This window comes from Diceros bicornis, chromosome 3 (assembly GCF_020826845.1).
Source record: "Diceros bicornis minor isolate mBicDic1 chromosome 3, mDicBic1.mat.cur, whole genome shotgun sequence".
Lineage (NCBI taxonomy): Eukaryota > Metazoa > Chordata > Mammalia > Perissodactyla > Rhinocerotidae > Diceros > Diceros bicornis.
In genome coordinates this window covers 58,440,583-58,461,622 of record NC_080742.1, presented here as the reverse complement: position 1 = coordinate 58,461,622, position 21,040 = coordinate 58,440,583, and the positions used below count along the sequence as shown (strand labels likewise).

General features: G+C 37.3%; 1 protein-coding gene across 2 annotated transcripts in view; it reads left to right on the top strand.

The window, feature by feature from the left end:
* DPY19L1 (dpy-19 like C-mannosyltransferase 1) overlaps positions 1-20,141 on the top strand; it is a 107,896-nt gene extending 87,755 nt beyond the window's left edge. Inside the window, exons 15-22 of one of the 2 annotated variants that reach the window (XM_058528103.1) lie at positions 804-875; positions 2,801-2,850; positions 7,112-7,136; positions 7,874-7,993; positions 9,928-10,102; positions 10,839-10,938; positions 12,071-12,196; positions 17,341-20,141. In XM_058528103.1, coding sequence (XP_058384086.1) covers positions 804-875; positions 2,801-2,850; positions 7,112-7,136; positions 7,874-7,993; positions 9,928-10,102; positions 10,839-10,938; positions 12,071-12,196; positions 17,341-17,497 — 825 coding nt within the window. In that variant the 3' untranslated portion in view covers positions 17,498-20,141. Of the gene's footprint in view, positions 1-803; positions 876-2,800; positions 2,851-7,111; positions 7,137-7,873; positions 7,994-9,927; positions 10,103-10,838; positions 10,939-12,070; positions 12,197-17,340 lie in introns of those variants that run through there. The other variant, XM_058528113.1, reaches the window with a different exon arrangement.
* Positions 20,142-21,040: the final 899 nt, after the last annotated feature.

Here is a 21,040-nt window from a genome sequence, read left to right as displayed (position 1 = left end):
TAATGAGAGAGAATATCAGAAAATGCTACTTACTATGTACTTTATAGAATTAAAGTGTACCAGTATTTTAAATATGTTTGAAACTAGATTTCTCTTGATAAACGTATTTGGGAAAGCATACATATTTGACTCAAAAATATAGGATTGTTTTTGTGAGGGAAAGTGTTGGTGGTAAGCAAATCAATTGCAATTTAGAAATTTCAAGCACAGGATTGTTTAAGACTGTGACCTCAAATTATTGAGAGGTGTATAGGATTGCAATGTGTGGGGCTTTGTTATTTTAAAAAAAATTTCCGTAGTTTTTTATTGTTACTAAAGAAAATGTAAAAGTGTTTTTATTCCTCTCGCACACACTGGTCATTATTCTTTGTGCGTGTGTGTGTGTGTGTATGTGCATGTATCATGGGATCGGGTTAAGATTTTTATCCCCCACAAAATATACAGGAAAAGCTTGTGTCGTTTAAAGGAGTTCTGCTGACCTTAGATGAATATTAAGTTGGGCTCTTTAGTTAGAAAAGTAGTGTGCAAAAAGTGAACAGTAATCTTTCTAGTCACATTTTACACTTACAAGTGTTTGGGGACTCTGTTAGTGTTTTCAACTCAACATTTTGGAGAAGTTCATTTCTATGGAAATGTATCTTCATTTTTGTGATGGGTGTCAGTGGGTAGATTGGACCCTAAATGGGTGAATGCTCATGTTTCTCTACTTATACTTTTTAAAGTTCACTTGGTTCATTATTTGAAATGGAATTTTGTCTGTTTAAAACAACGTTTTCCTCTAACAGAACCTCTCTGAATTTCAGACTCCGCTGAGGTATACAAAGACATTGTTGCTTCCAGTTGTTCTTGTCGTGTTTTTTGCAATCGTTAGAAAGGTATGTCTATCGCTTAAGAGCTGTTTCTTATAATACATTTTCTTGTTTCTGCATAGCAGTTACGTATACGAGGCTACATGTTAATCTGACACGGTTTTGTAGATTTATTGAGACAAATTCTGTATTTTCTTACTAATAGCCTTTGAGAACATTTATAGGCCTTAAAAATATTCTATCTGCCTGTATAAAATAGACATAGGAAAAGGATGGCTCAAGTTTTGATAGTCATATATTTGGAAAGACGTGATCAGAGAGGCCATATTGACCCAGAGACAATTGTTTTTGCTGTGTAAATTATTACTGACTCGCTTGTGTTCTATGTAATAATTCCCTAAAATGTTTAATATATGCCTTTCTAAGTAATTTGTGTGGTGCTCACTAACTCTTGGATCAAGTTTATTATTAATCAAAAGAAAAAAATAGAATATTAACAATGTATTACTGAACTCGATAAAATAGTTAGACTCCCAACTTGGCTTTGATAATGAAATTCTAAACCCAGATATAAATCAGGCCGGAGAAGTTCCAGTCTTTAGTGAAGAGCAGGTGTGATATCCTTTTTTCTTTTAAGAGTTGGTTAACTCTGTAACTGCAAGTGTTTTAAGAGAATGAATTGACATTAATCTGTAATCGAAAAACAGGTGATAGACCCTAAGTTTTCTGATTTTTAGGTACCGATATCTGTGTTAACACAATGTCATATTATTTGTAGAATGTTTTATACTATATTTATTGTTCATGTTATATATTTGTACTTTCCCAAAACATTTCAGCTGTGTTAGTTCAAATGGTTGTTTGACAGCCCTGTGGGGTACACAGATCCTTTTATCCCCCTTTTGACAGATGCAGAATTGGAAGATCAGAGAGGTTGTTACCTGCCTCACATGATGTCCATTAAAAAGCAAGGGAAGAGTGAGAATCAGACTCTGCACCTTCCCCCCCTCATTGGGTGTAGACAGTATTCAGCTTTGTAGTCTCACAGCCCTTTTTAAATCTAATCAGTTTATGGTTAGTTTCTGCTGTAGGCCAGGCTCTATGCTCCCTTTGCACTTTTGCACACTTTGTGTGGGTGGGCACCTAGTAGGTAATCAAAAAATAGTAGATGTTGGCAGTCCAGAATGCATTAAAAAGACAGCAACCTGGATGGCTAGAAATGATGAAAATGATTAGATCAGGATAAACAAGCTGGGGTGTTTGATTTAAAGAAGAATGATTCAAATGGAAAGTGGATAATTATTTTCACATTGTTTAAGAGCCTGCCACTTGGAAATAAGACTACACTCATTTTGGCTACTCAGAATTATGGTCAATTCCAGGAGGTAGAATTGATCTGGACTGATTAGGAAAGTGTTATAGATTGAAGCAGTGGCTGGTTCAGAGCTGAATTAAAACCTGTCAGCAGTGTCATAGAGGACATCCATACTGGGGATAGGATTTCAGGTTAGGTGACCTCCCAGGTACTGCTAAATATGAAAACACGGTGTCAGTTAGCTGTGCTTATCAGTCTCTGAGCCAGTGCTCCTGTTACGTGTGTGTATAACTAAGGAGAGGCATTGCTAACAACCATGGCATGGTGGAATTCACTGAATGTGAATCAGACACCAAAAGGTCAAGTTTCAAGACCCAGCACTGCTTTTAGTTGTTGTCCACCTTCAGGGGGATCATTTAACCCATCTGAGCTGTTGCTTGTTTACCAAAGGAGGATAATAAAATCTACCTGAACAGAGTTGCTGGGTATTAGATATGATCAAGTACTGTACAAATGTAAGATTATGTTGTTGTAATTATTACTGTTTTCTGAGTTCTCTCTATCTCCATACTTCTTATATTTTTAAGTAAAAGTTTGAAAGTTTAGGAGATAGATTAGTTAAAATTTTGTTTTTCCAAAAACAACTGTTCTAAAGTGTTTCAAAATCTGTTTGCAGATTATTAGTGACATGTGGGGTGTCTTAACTAAACAACAGACACATATAAGGTAAATATGCTATTAATACTTTTGTTACTTCCTCCATTTATTAAGTGGATATTTACATTGTGCTTGTTTTATAATTCCGTGTTGTACACTCAGCATTTGATAATTGATGTTTTCAATTGTTGTCGTCCCCCTTCTTTGCTATTCTCATTATTCCCTATCTGTGCAGAGCTCACATCACTTATTCAGACACAGATCCCAGAGTCCAATCTGACAGGAGCCCTACACATAATCTACACTTGAAGGACACAGCTTTGTGCTTCAGTTGAGCAAGGAAAAGAAATTATTCTGTTAATGGTTTTAGGACTAATGGACTGCCTTTTGAGAGAAGAGCAGGGAAGTATAAAACTGGATCCATACCTCACTTTTTACTCCATATAAATTCCAGGTGGAATAAAGATTTAAATATAGAAAAAAGTGAAACCTCAGATTTAACCAGGGGATTATTTTTATAATTTTAGCATTAGAGAGGCCTTGTTAAATATGACATAAAACCTGTAAGCTAGAAGGAAAGATTGACAAGGTTGACCAAATAAATACTTTGGTTTGGTAAGATACTGTAAGCATTGTTCAAAGAAAAAGATAAATTGGGGAAAATATTTGCAGTATATGACAAAGGACAAAGCATCATATGTAAAGAACCTCTATAAATTAATAAGAAAAATGCTAAAAACTCATTAGAAAAACAAGTAAAGGACACAAACAGGCAATTGAGAGAAAAATAAATTCTCGTTTTCCCTTTCCCACTAGACTCATGTGCATGGACCTCCTTTCTGCTCTTGAACCATGGCAGTTGTGTCCTTCCTCTGCATTTGTGCAGTGGTTGTGCCCTAAGCCCATAATTGTGCCCCCCCACCTCCTATGTGTCACCTCCTTTAAGAAGCCTTTCCTGACCATCGTTTCTGAGTAGATTCCTTGTCTCCTTGCTTGTTATTCTCTACTGTCACACCGTTTATCTTTCTCTCAGCGTTTGTCACCGTTGGTACTTAAATACTGATGTGTTACCTGTATCTCCTGAAGAGGGAGGGGTCATTTCTGTTCACTTCAACAGTTTATATGCAGTGCCTGGCGCACAGTAAAGAATAGTAGTTGAGTGAGTGAAGACTTATACATGACTAAAGATAGATGAAAAAGTGCTCAATCCCATGATAAAGTGAAAACCTTTTTTTATCAAGTTTGTAAAGATTAATAATACCCAGTGCTTGCAAGGGTAGGAGAAAGTAGGTGGGAAAGCAGTTTGGCAATACCTAGCAAAACTTACAGTGGACCTGCCCTAAACCTGGCAGTTCCACCAATGCAAATATGTCCTCGAGAAATGTTCACAGGCATGCAGAGATAATGGTACAGAGATCCCCATTGTGGTTGTGTGTATAATACGAAAACTGGAAACAACCAAAATATCCACTAGTAAGGCATCAGCTTAATTATGACCCAGTCATAGAATGGAATGCTGGACCATCTTTATGGAAATATTTCCATCATACATCATTGAATTAAAAAATTACAAAACAATATATATAGAATGATTACACTTTTGTTTAAAATATGAAGATTTTGTATGCTTATTTGTGCATAGGAGGGGTCTGGAGGATAAAACCTGTAACTGTTAAGAGCGTGGGATTAGAGGTTCAAGTAAAGGAATTTTTAATTTTACTTTCTTTTGTGGGATTTTTTTGGCGGTAGAGATTGTTTAATTTATGTGTGTCTATATTTTCTTTTATAACTTGAATACACATAGTCTTGTATATTATTCTCTCACCTCCAAATTTCTACCAACCAGTGATAAATTATTGCATATACTCCTGAGACAATCCTTGTTCTCCTTTAGAAACAATTTGCTGTAACTGTGCCCTTGCTTACACTGAAGCCTTTGAAGGCCAGGGGAATAGGATAAAGCTTCTGGTATATAATGCCAAAATTCCTCTTCATTTGAGATGAAATTGTTTCTAAAGAACTCAGGAAGGAGCTATGAAGTTACAGCTATAGTATGCAGCTCTGGAAGAGAAAGGTGGAACTTTTCACAGAAACAAAGCAGTCCTTTCAAGAATAACTCACCTATAGAAATAATTATGAAAATCACTGAACTTCATGGGCTTTTCAATTCAGGTACAATCAGAGCCTTTTTGAAAGGAGGATGGCACATTGACATTTCATTTCACATAAATACCAAAGTCATATGCCAATAAGAAAAGGGGAGGGGTAGGAGATACATTTTAATTATCAAGATGTGAGTACCAATATCCTCTTTATTCAGGGACCTAGGGGGTAAAGTGGATAGTACGGTAGAGATTGTTATGAGTTGAAATATAGACTTGTCTTTGTCACTTAGTAGCTCTGTGCCTTGCTTTCCTTGGTTGTAAACTGGGATAATAAAGAGTTGTAAGATCAGAGTTAATGGGGTGTACTGAGCATATTAACATTGTAGGTGCTCAATAAACGGTAACTGATCATTTTTACTTGGCACAAAAGAAGAATAAAGAATCCGTTTCACTTCCTTCATTTGCCCCATGTTTTTACTGAGTTTGTTACTACATCAATATTTTTGAAACCAAACTCTCAAATCAGATTGTGTGCTACCTGGATTAGGGGTTAATTGAATCATTTGTTCATTCATTAAAAAAAAATGAGCTTTATGTGCCAGGCATTGTTCTAGGTCTTGGAAATATATCAGAGCTCCAGATAGAGAAGGTATATGTTATCAATTCACACATTTGTATCTCCCACCCAGACTTCTCCCTTGAACTCAGATTTATACATTTGTCATCTCTACTTGGGTGTTTAGTGAGAGTCTCAAATTTTGTGAACAGAAAACTGAATGTGCCCCTGCCAGCATGCTTCTCCTGTGTCTTCCCCTCTCACATGGCAGCACCATTGCCCCCTCACTCTCTCTTCTCTAATCAGGCTGTCTTTGCTGTTAGGCCATTAAGGACCTTCCTACCATGGGGCTTTGCATTGTCTATTCTCTCTGCCTGAAGTGCTCTTCCCTGAGGGATCCTCAGGCTCAAGCTCTCAGCAACTTCGGGCCTTGCTCTGATGTCACTCAGTTGGTGACCACACTGATTAATAGATGCCTGCCCAGTCACCCAGTACTCCCTGCATCTTTTACCCTGTTTCCTTTCTCTCACAGTACTTATTGCCATATGACACATTCTATTTATTTTCTCTTTGTTTGTCTCCTTCAACTTACATGTAAGCTCTGTGAAGGCAAAGATTTTTTTCCGTCTTGTTTACTGATGTATCTTCAGTGCTCGATGAAATTGAGTGGATGGGTGGATTGGTATCTTGTATTCCTGAAGGGTTCATTTTATTAGGGAGGGACAGATGATAATCAAATAAACCAATAAATGAGAATTTTGTTTTCTATGAGAAGATAAAGCAGAGGAGTGGAGTAGGAGTGCTCAAGGAGAGGGGCGCTGAATGTGGGAGTCACATGCGCCTCTCTGGTGTTTGAAGGAGTAAAATTAGTCTAGTGTGACTGGAGCACAGTGATCGAGAGGGAACGTGGTAGAAGATGAGTTTCAAGGAGGAGAAGTGGGGACCAGCTTAGGAAGACCATGTGTAGCATGGTAAGGATTTGAGAGTTTATTCTAATTATAGAAGAACACACCGGAGGGTTCTAAGTAAGGGAATGGCGTGACTGGATTCCCATTTTCAAAAGATTGGTCTCACTGCTATGATGAGAATCAACACAGGGTGTGGGGCGGAATGAGTTGTGGGGAGGATATGTGGGCCTCTAGGCATGTATCCTTTCTCTGGAAATTAAAACTGTCAAGCAAAGTTAAAGGTGGAATTTTGTGGCTATTTGTGTATTCCAGAGCTGCTGCTGAAAAAATCTCGTATGTGGCTTCCTAAATTGTCTCTATAGCTGCTGCAGTTTCTGGGGAAGCTGAGGGACCACTGGGGACGGGAAGCAGGGGTATGGAACTGGGAAGGCTTCAGAGTTCCTCTTCACTCCCTGCTTGGCCAAGATATCACCAGGAAGGTTTTGGATACACCGCAGCATGCCTTTTGTTGGCCTAATAAATGTCCATGTAGTCAAATATGCAGGATATGCGACATTGCCTTTTTTTTTTTTTTTTAAATAAACTGTCTTAAAAGATTGTAGCACCAGTTTTGGTTTATAACTTTTAGTTATTTTGACTTACATATTTGTATCCTGAGGGAATATTATAGAAGTTTTAAAACTCATATTTAAAGATAAAAATGCAAATAGTTGAAGTGCTTCAGTAATGATTGAATAGTAGTATTTCTTTTTCCATTTCAGAAAACACCAGTTTGATCATGGAGAGGTAAAGACTAATATTACTAAAATTTATGTTATTTTAATGTTTGTATATATTTGGACTTTTCTTTCTAGTTCCAGTTTCTGAGTTTATTAGTAACTGTCACTCATCATTTTCAAAGCCTGTATGTGTTTTTATGAGAATACTACAAACATCCATTTGTTAAAACAGTTAAGTGGGAAACTCATCCCACTCATTTAAGTGGGGTAATCAATCTGCTCTGATTATCCTCACGGTAATAGCAATTTATTTCTGGAACCCAGTGAGACGCATATGTATGTGGCATGTGTTTTGCATGATTGACAGTCTCTTTCCTCTCTGCTCACCTTGCCCTGAGGCTTCGGAAATGTGACCGGTTGCTGCTCCATCTCCTGGTGATTCAGCTTGGTTTTGATGGCTGTTGTGAGGTGGAGCTCTGGGATCTTAAACTGCAGTTATTTCTGTGTACCACTCTCCTGTCTTCATCTGATGGTGGCACCAACGTAGATCCAGAAATGTGGGCTTTATTAGCCGCAGGCTTGACTCTGAGCAGAATTACAGAATGACTTGCCTACATTGATGTATAATTTTAGCCCTCTAGTAAAATGGAGAAGTTTGAAAGTAAATTTTAAGATTTGTTTATTTCAGAAATCAAACTATTGTTACTAAGAAAAAGAACCCTTTTCTGTATATTCACCAGTTTAAAAATTTATTCTTAAACTTCACAAATAGTAGGAGTAAAAAATATTTCCTCTTTCTTTCAGCTGGTTTATCATGCATTGCAACTGTTAGCATATACAGCCCTTGGTATTTTAATTATGAGACTAAAACTCTTCTTGACACCACACATGTGTCTTATGGCTTCCTTGATCTGCTCAAGACAGGTAAGATGGTTGTTAGGTTGGTGTTATAGCTGCTATGATAATTTTACTCCAGCCTTTGTTATTGAGTGGCCCTAAAATAATATTGAATTACCCAAAGTTCTTTAAATTATTATAGTTAAAGTTTGTCATGGTTTTGTACTCATCTTTCCTGAAGGGTAGGGGCCAAAGCAGATCATTTACCCTTCTAACTTCTAAAATAGTCCTTGGCATACAACAAACACTCAGTCAGTGCAGGCTGAATTCATAAAGGATTACTACAGATGTTGACAGAAATCAGAGCTTAATTGTAGAAATAATTTTTTTTGTTTTGACATTTATATCACAAAGAATTCTAACAATTGATTTCAAGTTACAAGTATTTTCAAATTATTTGTTCTTTTTCAGTATCAAGCTTAAAATTTTTTTTCACTTATATGAGTATACATTTGTATGCACATCCCTCACTTTACTTTTTTAAATTTAGTTTAAGCCATCTTATTATTTGCTGCTTACTTTTTCTTGATAACTGCTTTCTTGCTCTGTATCGACAGATTTATGCTTCTCCATAATGTCACCTTTTCATCAATCAATTAGCCAAGGTGCAGCGGCATTACTGCTTTTAAATTTGGGAAATATTTACTAAGCATCTACACCACACTCTAGGGATGAGGGTAGAGGGGTAGATAGAAAAATCAGAAAGCAAAAGTATATGTATGCCCTCAGGAAACTTGAAATCCAGCTCTACAGATATGTAGAGAAATAATATTAAGGAGAGAATGATAGGGACAGAATGTTACTACAGTGGTCCCCCCTTATCCGCAGCTTCACTTTCCGAGGTTCCAGTTACCTGCAGTCAACCATGGTCCAAAAACATTAAATGGAAAATTCTAGAAAAAAACAATTCCTAAGTCTTAAATTGCGTGCTATTCTGATTTGTGTGATGAAATCTCACACCATCCTGCTCCATGCTGCCTGGGACATGAATCATCCCTTTGTTTAGCATATCCATACTGTATACACTATCTGCTCATCGGTCGCTTAGTAGCCTTCTTGGCTACCAAGATTGACTGTCAGGTATGTGTTCAAGTAACCCTTATTTTGCTTAATAATGATCCCAAAGCCAAGTTTATTATTAGTTATTGCTCTTAATCTCTTACTGTGCCTAATTTATAAATTAAACTTGATCATAGGTGTGTTTGTATAAGAAAAACATAGAATTATATAGGTTTTAGTACTGTCCGTGTTTCAGACATCCACTGGGGGTCTTAGAATGTATTCCTCGTGGGTAAGTGGGGACTACTGCACTGACTGTGGACTATTTGAATATGGAAAAAATTAGTCAGCCTCAAGGTTCCCGATCAGAATGTTGGTGTTATGTTAAAGAGGCACTGCTTTCCAGAGGCTGATGTGGGGATGAGGCCACTGTTCCTGACTCCCCCAGGCTGGGATAGGAGAAGAGGCTGGTGGGAAGCCTATCATCTTAAATCCTACCCCATGACTTATGATAGAGAGCCTTGCCCCAGGCTGGCTTCACAGGTGTGGAACCTCTGCGATCACACAAGGGCCTGCACTCAGAAGGACCTTGCACCTAGTTTGATGCTCTGCTGTTACTGTTTTGAACTTCTTAATAGTTTTTGAACAAGGGGCCCCACATTTTCATTTTGTGCTGGGCCTGGTGAATTATGTAGGTAGGCCTGGTCTTACCTGAATCTGGGAGTAGAGAGAGCAAGTTGAGAGAAGAGCTTCTTCAGTCATGTCCCACCTATATAATAAGGCTGATGGTAGAATTCTTTTGATCCCTCAGGTCATTGTTTCTGGAACTTTTCCTTAGGATAATTAATCCTTTATCTGGGACTCTAGCAGAGACTATGTTCTTCTCTGGGAAGATCCAGTGTTTATTGGATACGTGCTGCTTTGTACTAACAGTTATCAATGTATTCTTATTCTGGTTTCAGCTATTTGGGTGGCTCTTTTGCAAAGTACATCCTGGTGCTGTTGTTTTTGCTGTATTAGCAGCAATGTCGATACAAGGTTCAGCAAATCTGCAAACCCAGTGGAATATTGTAGGGGAATTCAGCAATTTGCCGCAGGAAGAACTTTTAGAATGGATCAAATATAGTACTAAACCAGGTAAAAAAGTCCTATTATTTAGCTAATGTTTTTCCCACGATTTTATATACCACTGCAAAATCCTAAATCCAGGTAACTTCCAAAATCTCTTTCTAAGCAGTGGTGCTTCTAGATTATTCAGAAAAGGACAAGTATCAGTCTTAAGTGGTTTGCAAAGGAAATGTTAAACGTATTTTCTTAGCAATTTATTTTGCTATTTTCATAAATTCTAATTTTTTAAAAATTTATCCAAAACAATTTAAAATAATTTTTATACTTATTTTCTTAATGAATTTTTAATCTTAGTCTTTCACATTCCTTCTTGAAATGAACTCATGGAATCTGATATTCATTCATGTTTAGAAAGGGAGATTTTATTGTCATCTGAGTATCAAATGACTGAATAGTAAATCATCTTCCAGAATTTTTGTTGCTTTAAAACTTTTCTAGTCAATTTTATACTTCTTTCCTAGAATCAGGAAAGATCTCCTAAACATTAGGGGAAAAAAAATCAACCACAAATTCTCAGAGGAGATGAAGAGGCTCTATCTTCCAAGAAAAATAGTTTACCCAAGCCTGGTTGCTGACTGCTACTTGATCAGCCATCCGACCTCATTCTGGTCCTGCCGTGGAATCTTTAAGTCACGAACCTCTCTGGGCCTCAGCTTTTCAGCTGAGAAGTAATTGAGTTGACCAGAAGGAGACCCCCGTAACGCTTACCGAGTGGTTTCCTAAGACCTTGCTTCCTGCTTTGCAGAAGCAGTGTTTGCGGGTGCCATGCCCACGATGGCAAGTGTTAAACTCTCTGCACTTCGACCCATTGTGAATCATCCACATTATGAAGATGCAGGTTTGAGGTTAGTACACAATTCTCACATTGTTGAAAACAGATTTTTCACACAAGTAGTGGGTGAGGGAACCAGCAAAATAATGAGGAGTGTTTCAAAAAGGATGTGGTGAACTGGGATTTATAGAGTTAGGGGACAGAGGAATGCTGAACTAAGACTGCTAAGTTAGATACAAAGCTGTTAAGGCTCCATAGGGCAGTAAAACTCAACCTTTGGGGTTATCTTCTCTACCAGGCAGCAAAGAGAAATCATACCGTATCAGTTTTCTGTAGGCTAACAAGGCTCCAGAACATACAGGTCCTTATTAGTCGTCATCATCCTTAAGTGCCCCTGAAGATTCATTAGCCTGTAGTTTTAATTAAGGTTTTCTTACAGGCCATTTTTCTTGAATTCTCAGGAGTCAGTTGAAATGGAATCACATTCAAAGAAGGTTTCGTTCTGCTTTTCACAATATGACCTGCTAGAATGATATTTTTCTTGTTTTTTACTATTTTTTCATAAGTTAGAGTCTTGTGTTCTCTTTGAAAAGGAAATAGATTTAATTTTCATCAAGTTTTTAGGGTAGGTCAAGCTATTAATTTCCAAAATGGGTGAATTCTATTAATGTATTCTTTTGTCTAACAGTGGGACATATTTTATAAATAAAAAGCTTTTTCATTAAAAAATCAATTTCAGTAAGCTAATTTCCAGAGCAATTGTATTCAGTAAGTTTAGTTTTTTTAAGTCTAGGAATTAAAATGAAGAGCCATTTAATGCTAATTATTGCTGGTATCAGAGTTGGGACTGTTGGCAGCTTTAAAGTAGTCCTGTAGCTGTGTTTGTACAGCTCGTCCCCGTCCACACACAGGGTGCCTTACTCTTAGTGGTGATAGAGTGATGAAGAATTTAAAACAAAAACAAGCAAACAAACGAACAAAAAGACTAAGTTTGGAAACGAAGGGATACATTAAACCGAACCTCTTCTCCCAGGACTCTTGTGACACTTCTGCTTTTTTCTTTTGACCTCCCCGATGCCTCTTAGCAGAAGCTCCTGTGAAGAATGTTCTCTTGACCTGATTCTTCTGCGTAGTCCTTCTTCCAAGTAGGTCGATTGCATCCTTTTAATCTTGAAAATCTTCTGTCCAATTATTTTTCTTTAAAGAGCCAGAACAAAAATAGTATACTCAATGTATAGTCGAAAAGCAGCTGAAGAAGTGAAGCGAGAATTGATAAAGCTACAAGTGAATTATTACATTCTAGAAGAGTCATGGTGTATAAGAAGATCCAAGTGAGTATTCAACACAGTAAATGTTTTATATTCATAAGATGTGTGAGTTAATCCAGTCTCATGGCAAGTGCTTTACTAGTCGTATGTGTGAGATGTATGTAACATTTGGCAAAGTGTAAGTGGAAAAAACTTTCCAGATAATCATTTAAATTGAAGTGTTTTTTTCTGTTCTAGTCATTATAAATATCTGTTTTTTAATAATTATTTGCATGTGTACACTTCCTTAAAAGTATTATATTGGCACTGATTGATAATTTCCCAAATTATTCATATTTGCCATTGACGATTTAAAAAACTTTTATTCAAAGTTGGATGTATTTTCTTTCAAAAAACTTGCCGAGTCTGAAACCAAATCACGGAGAGTCTCATTGTGATGAAGTGAGTCAGGGAGCCGAGAGTCAGGGCATCCTTGTCCTCACTGCATCTCTGCACCACAGCATGTCCTGTGATAGATGGACCCCCTCCCAGCGTCAGCTTAGAGTGAAACTTCTTTCTTGCTATTTCCCATCTTATTTGAGTGGGAAAACAACTTTGCTGTGACCCACATTCTCTTGGGTTTAGAGTTTTAAAAAGTATCTATTTCCACAGAGAAATTCACTAAGCAGAGTATAGCAACAAGAGTTGGTAAGATCTTAAAAGCAAATGTGAATTCTAAAGTTAACTGTGTGGAAATGTTGCACCTGGGTGACTAAACAGCAGAAGACAGTAGCTTGCTATTAAAATACCAACGCATTTGCCCCATGAGCAGCACAGACATGAGCAGTTTCCTCAGAAATCAAGGATATTTTGTGGAATACTGTTATTTTTAAAATTCTCACTACTCTTTAACTAAACAGAAGCCTTCAAAAAAATGCTATATCTGTGGCTTAATCATACTCATTCACCATTTATCTCCGTGAGACACAAGGGTGTCAAGACAAAATAACTAAATACTGACTCAGGAGTAAAAATAGTTCTGTGACACAGTATCAGCGTTGCCCACAAGCAAACTCAAACAATTGTTGATTGCTGAATGATTTTCCTGTGAATATATCGCAAGTGACTTGAATTTAATCAGAGTCTATAGAAAATGTTATTGTTCTTAGAGTCATAATATAGAAAATGCTTTAAGTCCTTATGAACATAAGAATATATATAAAATTCATAAATTCATTTTTGATTAGCTTACGTAAATGTAGGACAAAAAAGTCTTAAGCATCTCTCATAAGAATTTTATGAGGACATTGTAATAAATGAGTGGTGGACTGGCATTTGCAATCAGAAGAACTCATTTTCTTGCCAGAGATTTCCACCAGCACTGGGATCCCCTTTATTGCCTTGGGCTCTCCGGTTTGGTGATGCCAGCCTGAGACGCCTATAGGGTACTGGAACAGAAAAATAACGTTTCATGACCTTTTTCCCCCAAGCTAATGGTGAGCCATGATTCAAGATTCTTCATTTTGTTTCGAGGCCCTCGAATAGTGTTTTGAGTATGTGGAAGTTGCAGAGGCTGGGGCACTGTAGTTCTAAGATGCTGATGGAGCTCCTTGGTTTTGCATAACTTCAGTAGTCCCATATTCTGATGGTCAGAGCACTGGTTTTTGTACACAAGAAAGGATGAAAAGACAGACTGGGAAGTATGGCAATAAATCTTGCACCCTAAGTAAGGTCAGCAGTGAATTCAGTGGCTTTGGGTCACCCGCATTTAGAGCTCACTACGGGCACTAAGACTGAGAGTTGGGGGGGTGTGGGGGGTGCTGGATTTCCCTGTCTGGACCTTGACTTGCCCTCGTTGGTGTTTATTCCAGCAGAAGTGGAGACGAGGAAGCTAAGGAAGTGGCTTTCTCTAGTCTGTTTTCTCCACTCCCTAACTAAAACAGCACTCTCCACCTACTGCGAGATTTAAGCAGGACTGATTGTGAATCTCAGGAAACCTTGGATGGGTGCACTCTGCTTAAACCTTGAAACAAAACACACAAGCTGTGCTTTCTGTTCTGACAGGGAAGCAAGTGGGGAGCTCAGGAGAGGAAAGAGAAGAAGGACTAAGGTTTAGTGCTGACCTTTGCAGTAGGAAGAACTGAGTTTCTTGACAGAGCTTTCCACTGGCACTGGGGTCTCCTCTGTTGCCTCGGCCCTCACTCTCCGGTTCAGTTATGCCAGCCTGAGACTCCTGTATGTTAGTGGAATAGAAAAATATGTCAGAACCGGGGGAGCAAATGGGGAACTCAAATAGGAGAGAAAAAGGAAGAGAGAATAGCATTTATCTAGGGCTTAACTGTGCCCGACACATTGGTGAGCACTGTGTTTATGTGATCTCATTTTCAAGTGGCTTAATTGTGTGGCTTGATTATCCCTTAAATACTTGACACCCTGTATTCAAATACAAGTACGAAAATACGTTCAAATGCAAGTTGTAGATGAGTTTGTAATTAACTACTCTTTTATTCTCAGTTCTCTGCTTTCTTTCTCATTAATTCCAATAATAGAGTTGACATAAAATTAAGATACATGAATTCAGAAGAAATTATTCAGATTTTCACTAATGCTATTTAAAGATGGAGCTGGCTGGCCTGGGGAAACTTCAGGAAACTCAGATAAGGACTAAAGGATGTTGTTACACTTAGGCAGACAGAGCTCAGAAAGGCAGCTTTGCCCTCCCTTTCCTGAAAGCATTTGAACTTAGGAGCTGGGTAGTTTTCTACTTCCTGTGTGTTTCACTCTCTATTACCATTGGCCTGCAGGGTAGTAACAGTTAGGCCTTGGCATGTGTGAGAAACTGAAAAGGTAGAAGCCCAGGCCTGGTCATATTATCATACATGTTCAATATTGATAGAATCTAGTGTCAGTGATGGTGTGCAAAAAATGTGCACTGAACACTCTTCAGGGGAACACTCATTTGTAAAACGTTTTAGGGAGATAATCTGATGGAGGCAAATTGGGTAGCCCCTTGACATAATGATAATACTGCTTCTAGAATTTTAGCTTGCAGAAAGATATAGGCACAAAAATGTTTATATCACCATTGTTTTCTAACAACAAAATGGGAAACAAAATATCCGTAACAGAGTGGTTAAATAATACATAGGAATACTAGTAACTGTTTAAAAGAATAATGTAGGTCTTTACGTATTGAGATGGAAAAATGGCCACATTTTGTTAGGTGAGGAGTCCCAGAACCATCTCGATTTTGTAAAAGCAACCCAGGAGCATCTGTGTATATAAACATGTCCATGCCTATATTTGTATGTGTGTCTGTCTGAACATGGATAAAAAAGGTCTAGCAGAATGTATGCTGGATTATTTACAGAAGCCGCCACTGAGAAATGGCATTGGAGGTGATGGTGACTTTCATTTTTTTATTTGACAGGTCTGTATTTTGACACTTTCTGGCTGATTAGTTAGCTTTAAATTAAAGATGTTATTAAAAAGCAGAAAGCATGTGCATTTCTGTCACAGTGCTTGCTTCATGGTGGAGAGCAAGGGACTGGGACTGCCTTTGGGAATAAAAGGGACTTGTTGGAAATGGTTTTTTCTCTTGTTGAAAAGAGTGAAGCAGCTCTGACAAAACATAAGCAGTTGTTAGTTCTCTGTAATTTTTCCTTGTATTTTTCTGTTTTTTAAAATTTCTCAAAAAGCAAATAAATGGTGAACTCCCTTTTACCTTTTTTGTTTTTATTGATATTTTGGAAGAGTCCAGGCCAGTTGTCTTGTAAGAATGTCCCACATGTGGATTTGTCTAATTCATTCCTCATGATTAGATTCGGTTTGGCAAATTTTGTTGAGAATCCTACATAAGAAGTGTTGTATACTTTCCATGATGTCACAACGGCCCATATCACTTTGTTCTATATTGGTGATGCTAAGTTTGATCACTTGATTAGACTATGTCTCCCAACTCCCTCTATTTTAAAGAGACAAATCTTCTTTATAATTAAGAAGAAATCTATAGGGTGATACTTAAAGGCCATTTGTTTATCCTGTTTCTCAACAACTGTTCACCAGATAGTTCTTGCATCCAGTTTTTATTCTTGCCTGAATCAATTATTACATTGGTGATTATAAAATAGGTAATTTAGATTTGAAAGTAATGTATTAGTTACTAATTAGTGGAGGTAAGGGTGGATTTGATAAGTAATAAATAATAATAATAAATGGACCCAGAGCTATTGGGCTACCTTTATGGAAAACATTAAAATTAAATTTCTACCTCACACCATACAGAAAAATTAATTCCAGATGAGTTATAGGTCTAAATGTGAAAAGCAAAATTCTAAAACTTTCATAGGAGAATACAGAATGCATATTTTCATGATATTGTGATAGGGAAGAATTCCTTAAACAAAACATAAAAATCACAAGCCCTAAAAGAAAAGACTGACATTTTATAATAATAACATAAAAATCTTCAATGTAGCAAAAGCCGAAAAGAAAAAAGAAAGAAATTGTGAACTCTAGCAAAAGCCAACAATTATATCTATAAAACTGTTCTAGATTTGAAATAAATGTTAGTTATCTTGAAGAAATTAGTTGGGCAAATAGCATATAATACTAATTTCACTTTTCCTATTCTTTATAAAAGTGTATTGCTTTTAAGATTTAGTTATGCATTTAGCTAAGATCTGAGCTTAACACTACTGGATTTTTCTTTAAATTGACTCATCCTAGAATACAATTAATGGGAAGTTGCATAAATGTGAACTAAGCATATTTTCCAATTATAATTTTTAAAATCAATATAATATATTATCTCTTACTATGTGCTGGACACAGTGCTAGGTACAGTCTCTTACTACCCATAACACACCTATCTCATGGGTGTTTGCCATTTTACAAATGTAGAGAGTGAGACTGAGTGAACCATCCACCACCACGTTCTTGGTAAGTGGCTGAGGCAGAATTTAACTGAGATCTCTCTTACCCCACCACCTGAATTCATGTATTTTGTATGTCTGTTTCTTTCTTTATAGTCACTTTTGCTGCGTTCACCTTGTTCTAAAGAGGATTTGTGGCAGCTTATAAATATGAATGACTATGAAAGGATTTTTTAAAAAACTAGATTACGTAGAAAAAAATGAAATGAGAGCAGGAATATAAAAAGTGCGCGCTGCTGTATCTGCCATTATATAATGTACATTGATTTTTAATCTGTGCGTTAATTTTTCTAGGCCTGGTTGCAGTATGCCTGAAATCTGGGATGTGGAAGATCCTGCTAATGCTGGGAAGCCTCCCTTATGTAACCTCTTGGTGAAGGATTCCAAGCCTCACTTCACCACTGTGTTTCAGAACAGTGTTTACAAAGTCTTAGAAGTTATAGAAGAATGACTGCTGCCTACAGAGAAGTACATCAGTAATGGTTTCAATGTTTTGCTAATAACTCACGCCTTGTTTTTAATTCAAATCCCAAAAACTTTTATGGGTAACTGTTTTCAAATAGAAAACGTTTTCTTTGGTCAATTTGAGTGTCATTCTGATTGTAAAAATACTTATACCTTTATCAATTGGTTACTATTTCAATGTACCCCTTAAAATTTGCTATGCAAATGAGTATATGCTTATACTTAAATATTTGTGCTAAAGTGAGCAAAACTACCTGTATAAAAAGTATGATGGGTCATCCAAGGATAATATGAAACTGTAGTCAATTCTGAACTATGTAGGGGCTGATTTTACAGTTATAGACTGTTGCTGCCCCTTGCTTCTTTTTCTGCCTCTTGCTCTTGTCTCTTGGACATTTCAGTGATGATTGTAATCTCCTCCGTCATGTCAGACCCTGTCATCAACTTCAGAAAGAGTAGATGGGGCAGACATGGGTATTTGCTACGTGGAATTATCTGTTTATTTCACTTTTCATGTTCTTTTGTTCTCTGTTGCTCTTGTTAATGAAACGTTTCCTGCCTGTTATTAATCCAAACTCTTGGACCTGGTGGTCAGGACCAAATTCCTGTAACTACCAACCTTGTGGCGTTAGTGTGGCTTTCTCTCACTCTTTCACTCCCAACATTCATTGTCAAATAAGTGTTATTTACTCATTTAGTTGTTTATCAAGTACTTGGTTAAAAAAAAAATGTGGCAATTGTATATTTTTCTCATTCTTAGTATTATTCAGATGTTTATATTTTAATACCTTTAAACCACTTTTAAAATTTTTCATGTTTAATTGTAGTTTTACGAAAAACTATTTTGAACAACCCCAAATATAATGCATCTAGAAACTAATGTATATTTGAGTAGACATAATTTACAGTGAAGCAGTAGGCTGTAGTATGTGGTAATTTTTCCTTTACTATTAAGATACAGTAAAACATGAATAATTTCTCTGTCAAAAAAGTAAATGAATAATCATAAGTGAATGAAGTTTTTATATTTTACTTTTGAAATTGCCTGTCTTTAATAAGACGAAGCCTTAAGCCTTATGCTATAATTTTGGTTCCAAAAACCATCATTTCAGTATGAAGAATGAATATATTCAGCCTTCCTCTTTATTTTTTTCTTTCCTATTTATTTTTATTTTGAAAAATTTTCAAAGCTGCTTTGAATTTGTAGTATGAATTTTTGTTTCTTAGAAGTTAATTTGTGTGAAATGAGATTCTTCAAAACGGTGAATCCTTATAGTTCTGAGAAATGATTTTAAGATTTTAAATTCTAAGCAAACCTTGACTCTGGCAGACTACACATTTAATTATACAGTGTTCTCTTTATTAACCACAGGCAGATTAACCTCATTGTGGATTGTCCTTGAGACCTGAGTCCTCAGGGATGGTTTCCGGTGCCCACTCCTGGGAGGTGCTGAAGAGCTGTTCTCTTTCTGCCTCCTCACCAGAGCCCAAGGACAAGCCTGGTCTGGGGGAAGCACTAGCTTGCTTAGAGCAGACAGCTGCAAAGACAGCCTCGGCTGAGGAGTATGAGGCCCCAGCCTGCCCCAGAGCCCACGTTTCCCCTGGGAGCCTCCTTCCCACCCTGAGATTCTCTCAGTGTCTTCAGGGGCCTGCCCCTTGTTTCTCACTTGCTGGGTGACTTTTATTTCTTGGGCTTTTGCCAGTTTTAGAAAACAGGGAAGCAGCTGGGGAGTTGTGGGTTAGGAGGAGGATTTGAGCAATGATGCAGCAATCTGGAAAAATAGGAGGAGGGCACTTGAGGCCCTGGAGGATGCGAGTCGCCCTGGGTGTGGGCGGGAAGAGGGGACGTGTACTCTGCTCTGTCTGGGATTGTTTCTCACCCAAATGTGGCTGTTTTGTTCATCCAGCAGTTACAATTTTTTTAAAAGTCATACTTTTAAAGTTATTCTCTATTCTTCCCACCCTCCAATCCCTTTCTAATAAGTTCACATGTAATGATTGGAAATTCTGTACAGGAAAAACATTAAAATACTGTTATAACTGTTTCACGTGCTGGGAAAAGTTAAATTTATGGGTTTTTTTTTTTCCTCAGAAGAGTCCTTTTGTAACAGTATTTATTAATGTAACTCCACCAGCAAGCTATGATTATATTTTAGGCCAGTCACTTTAGAACAGAGGCCTTGGGCTACACTGCACACTCAACCTTGGTCACATCTGGTAGCAGCCGGTGCTGTAGATTATAAATATCTTTTATGGCAACATAGAGTAGTAGTAGGTTCGATATACATGACAAAACAGTATTAAAGCTCAGTATTTTATGCATTTTTAGCATTTAAAAATATCATTGCTTTCGTGTGAGGAAAGTAAGGATGGACAAGGAGGCAATAAAAGTGGCTCTTGCTATGACATATAAGAAAACAAAGTTGGGGCAGTATTTCTAAACAGATAAGCCTCTAAAAATACCTAGCAGAAAAAGTATAGTCTTAAAATAGGGCAATGATATTAAGGAGAAAATGAAAGGATGTATCAGGAACAAAGTGGTATTGCATAGGAGTATTGTGTTTTTATGAATTTTATGCCAGTTGTTTACATGTACTATGTATGTTAAATAAAAAAGATCATGAAAAATATGGAAAGTGTTTTTCTGGTTGTTATTTTCTTTTCTACCTTGACTGTGAACATGTTCAGCCTCATTCTTTAGTCGGATAACCATGAACTGGTTTGTGGCAGATCGAGGTCCTGAATAATGGGGAAAGGTTATAACACTGGGTCCGTGAAACTATTTAGTCCTCTTCATTGCTGGTTGTGTAGGTATTGGAGTTACCCATACTCTTCTTGTAATTATGGTATTACACACTTAACATTACTTTATCATTTACGTCAGGGGACACAATCATTCTTTAAAACCATATTTTGGGGGTAATTCCAGAGTTGCTGAAAGCTTTTTCTCCTAGATAAAACCAGTTTGGTCTCATGACATTTCCTAAATTAAAGCTCCATGTTTTTGTTTGATACAAGCATCAGCTTTATTTTTTTGTCTGCTTGGAGGAAAGACAGTTTAGCTTAGTTCATGCCTCTATGATTAATTTCTTTACACAGTGACGCCTTCATTCTCTGCCATCTTGGAGAAGGACATGTTCTAATACAGTGGTTCTCAAATTTAGTGAGTATCAGAATCACCTGGAGGGCTTGTTACAACACAGATGGCTGCACCCTACCACAGAGGTTTCTGATTCAAGTGGCCTAAGGTGGTGCTATGGTCTGAATGTTTGCTATGGTATGCTACATGCTACATTTGCAATGTAATGCTGTGGTATGAACTCCAAGGTTCATACGTTGAAATCCTAACCCCCAAGGTGGTTGTATTAGGATGTGGGACATTTGGGAGGTGATTAGGTCATGAGGGTGGAGCTCTCATGCATGGGATTAGTGCCCTTATAAAAGATGCCTGAGAAAACTCCCTTGCCCCTTCCACCACATAAGGTTACAGCCACAAGGTGCCATCTGTGAACCAGGAAGCAGGCTTCAC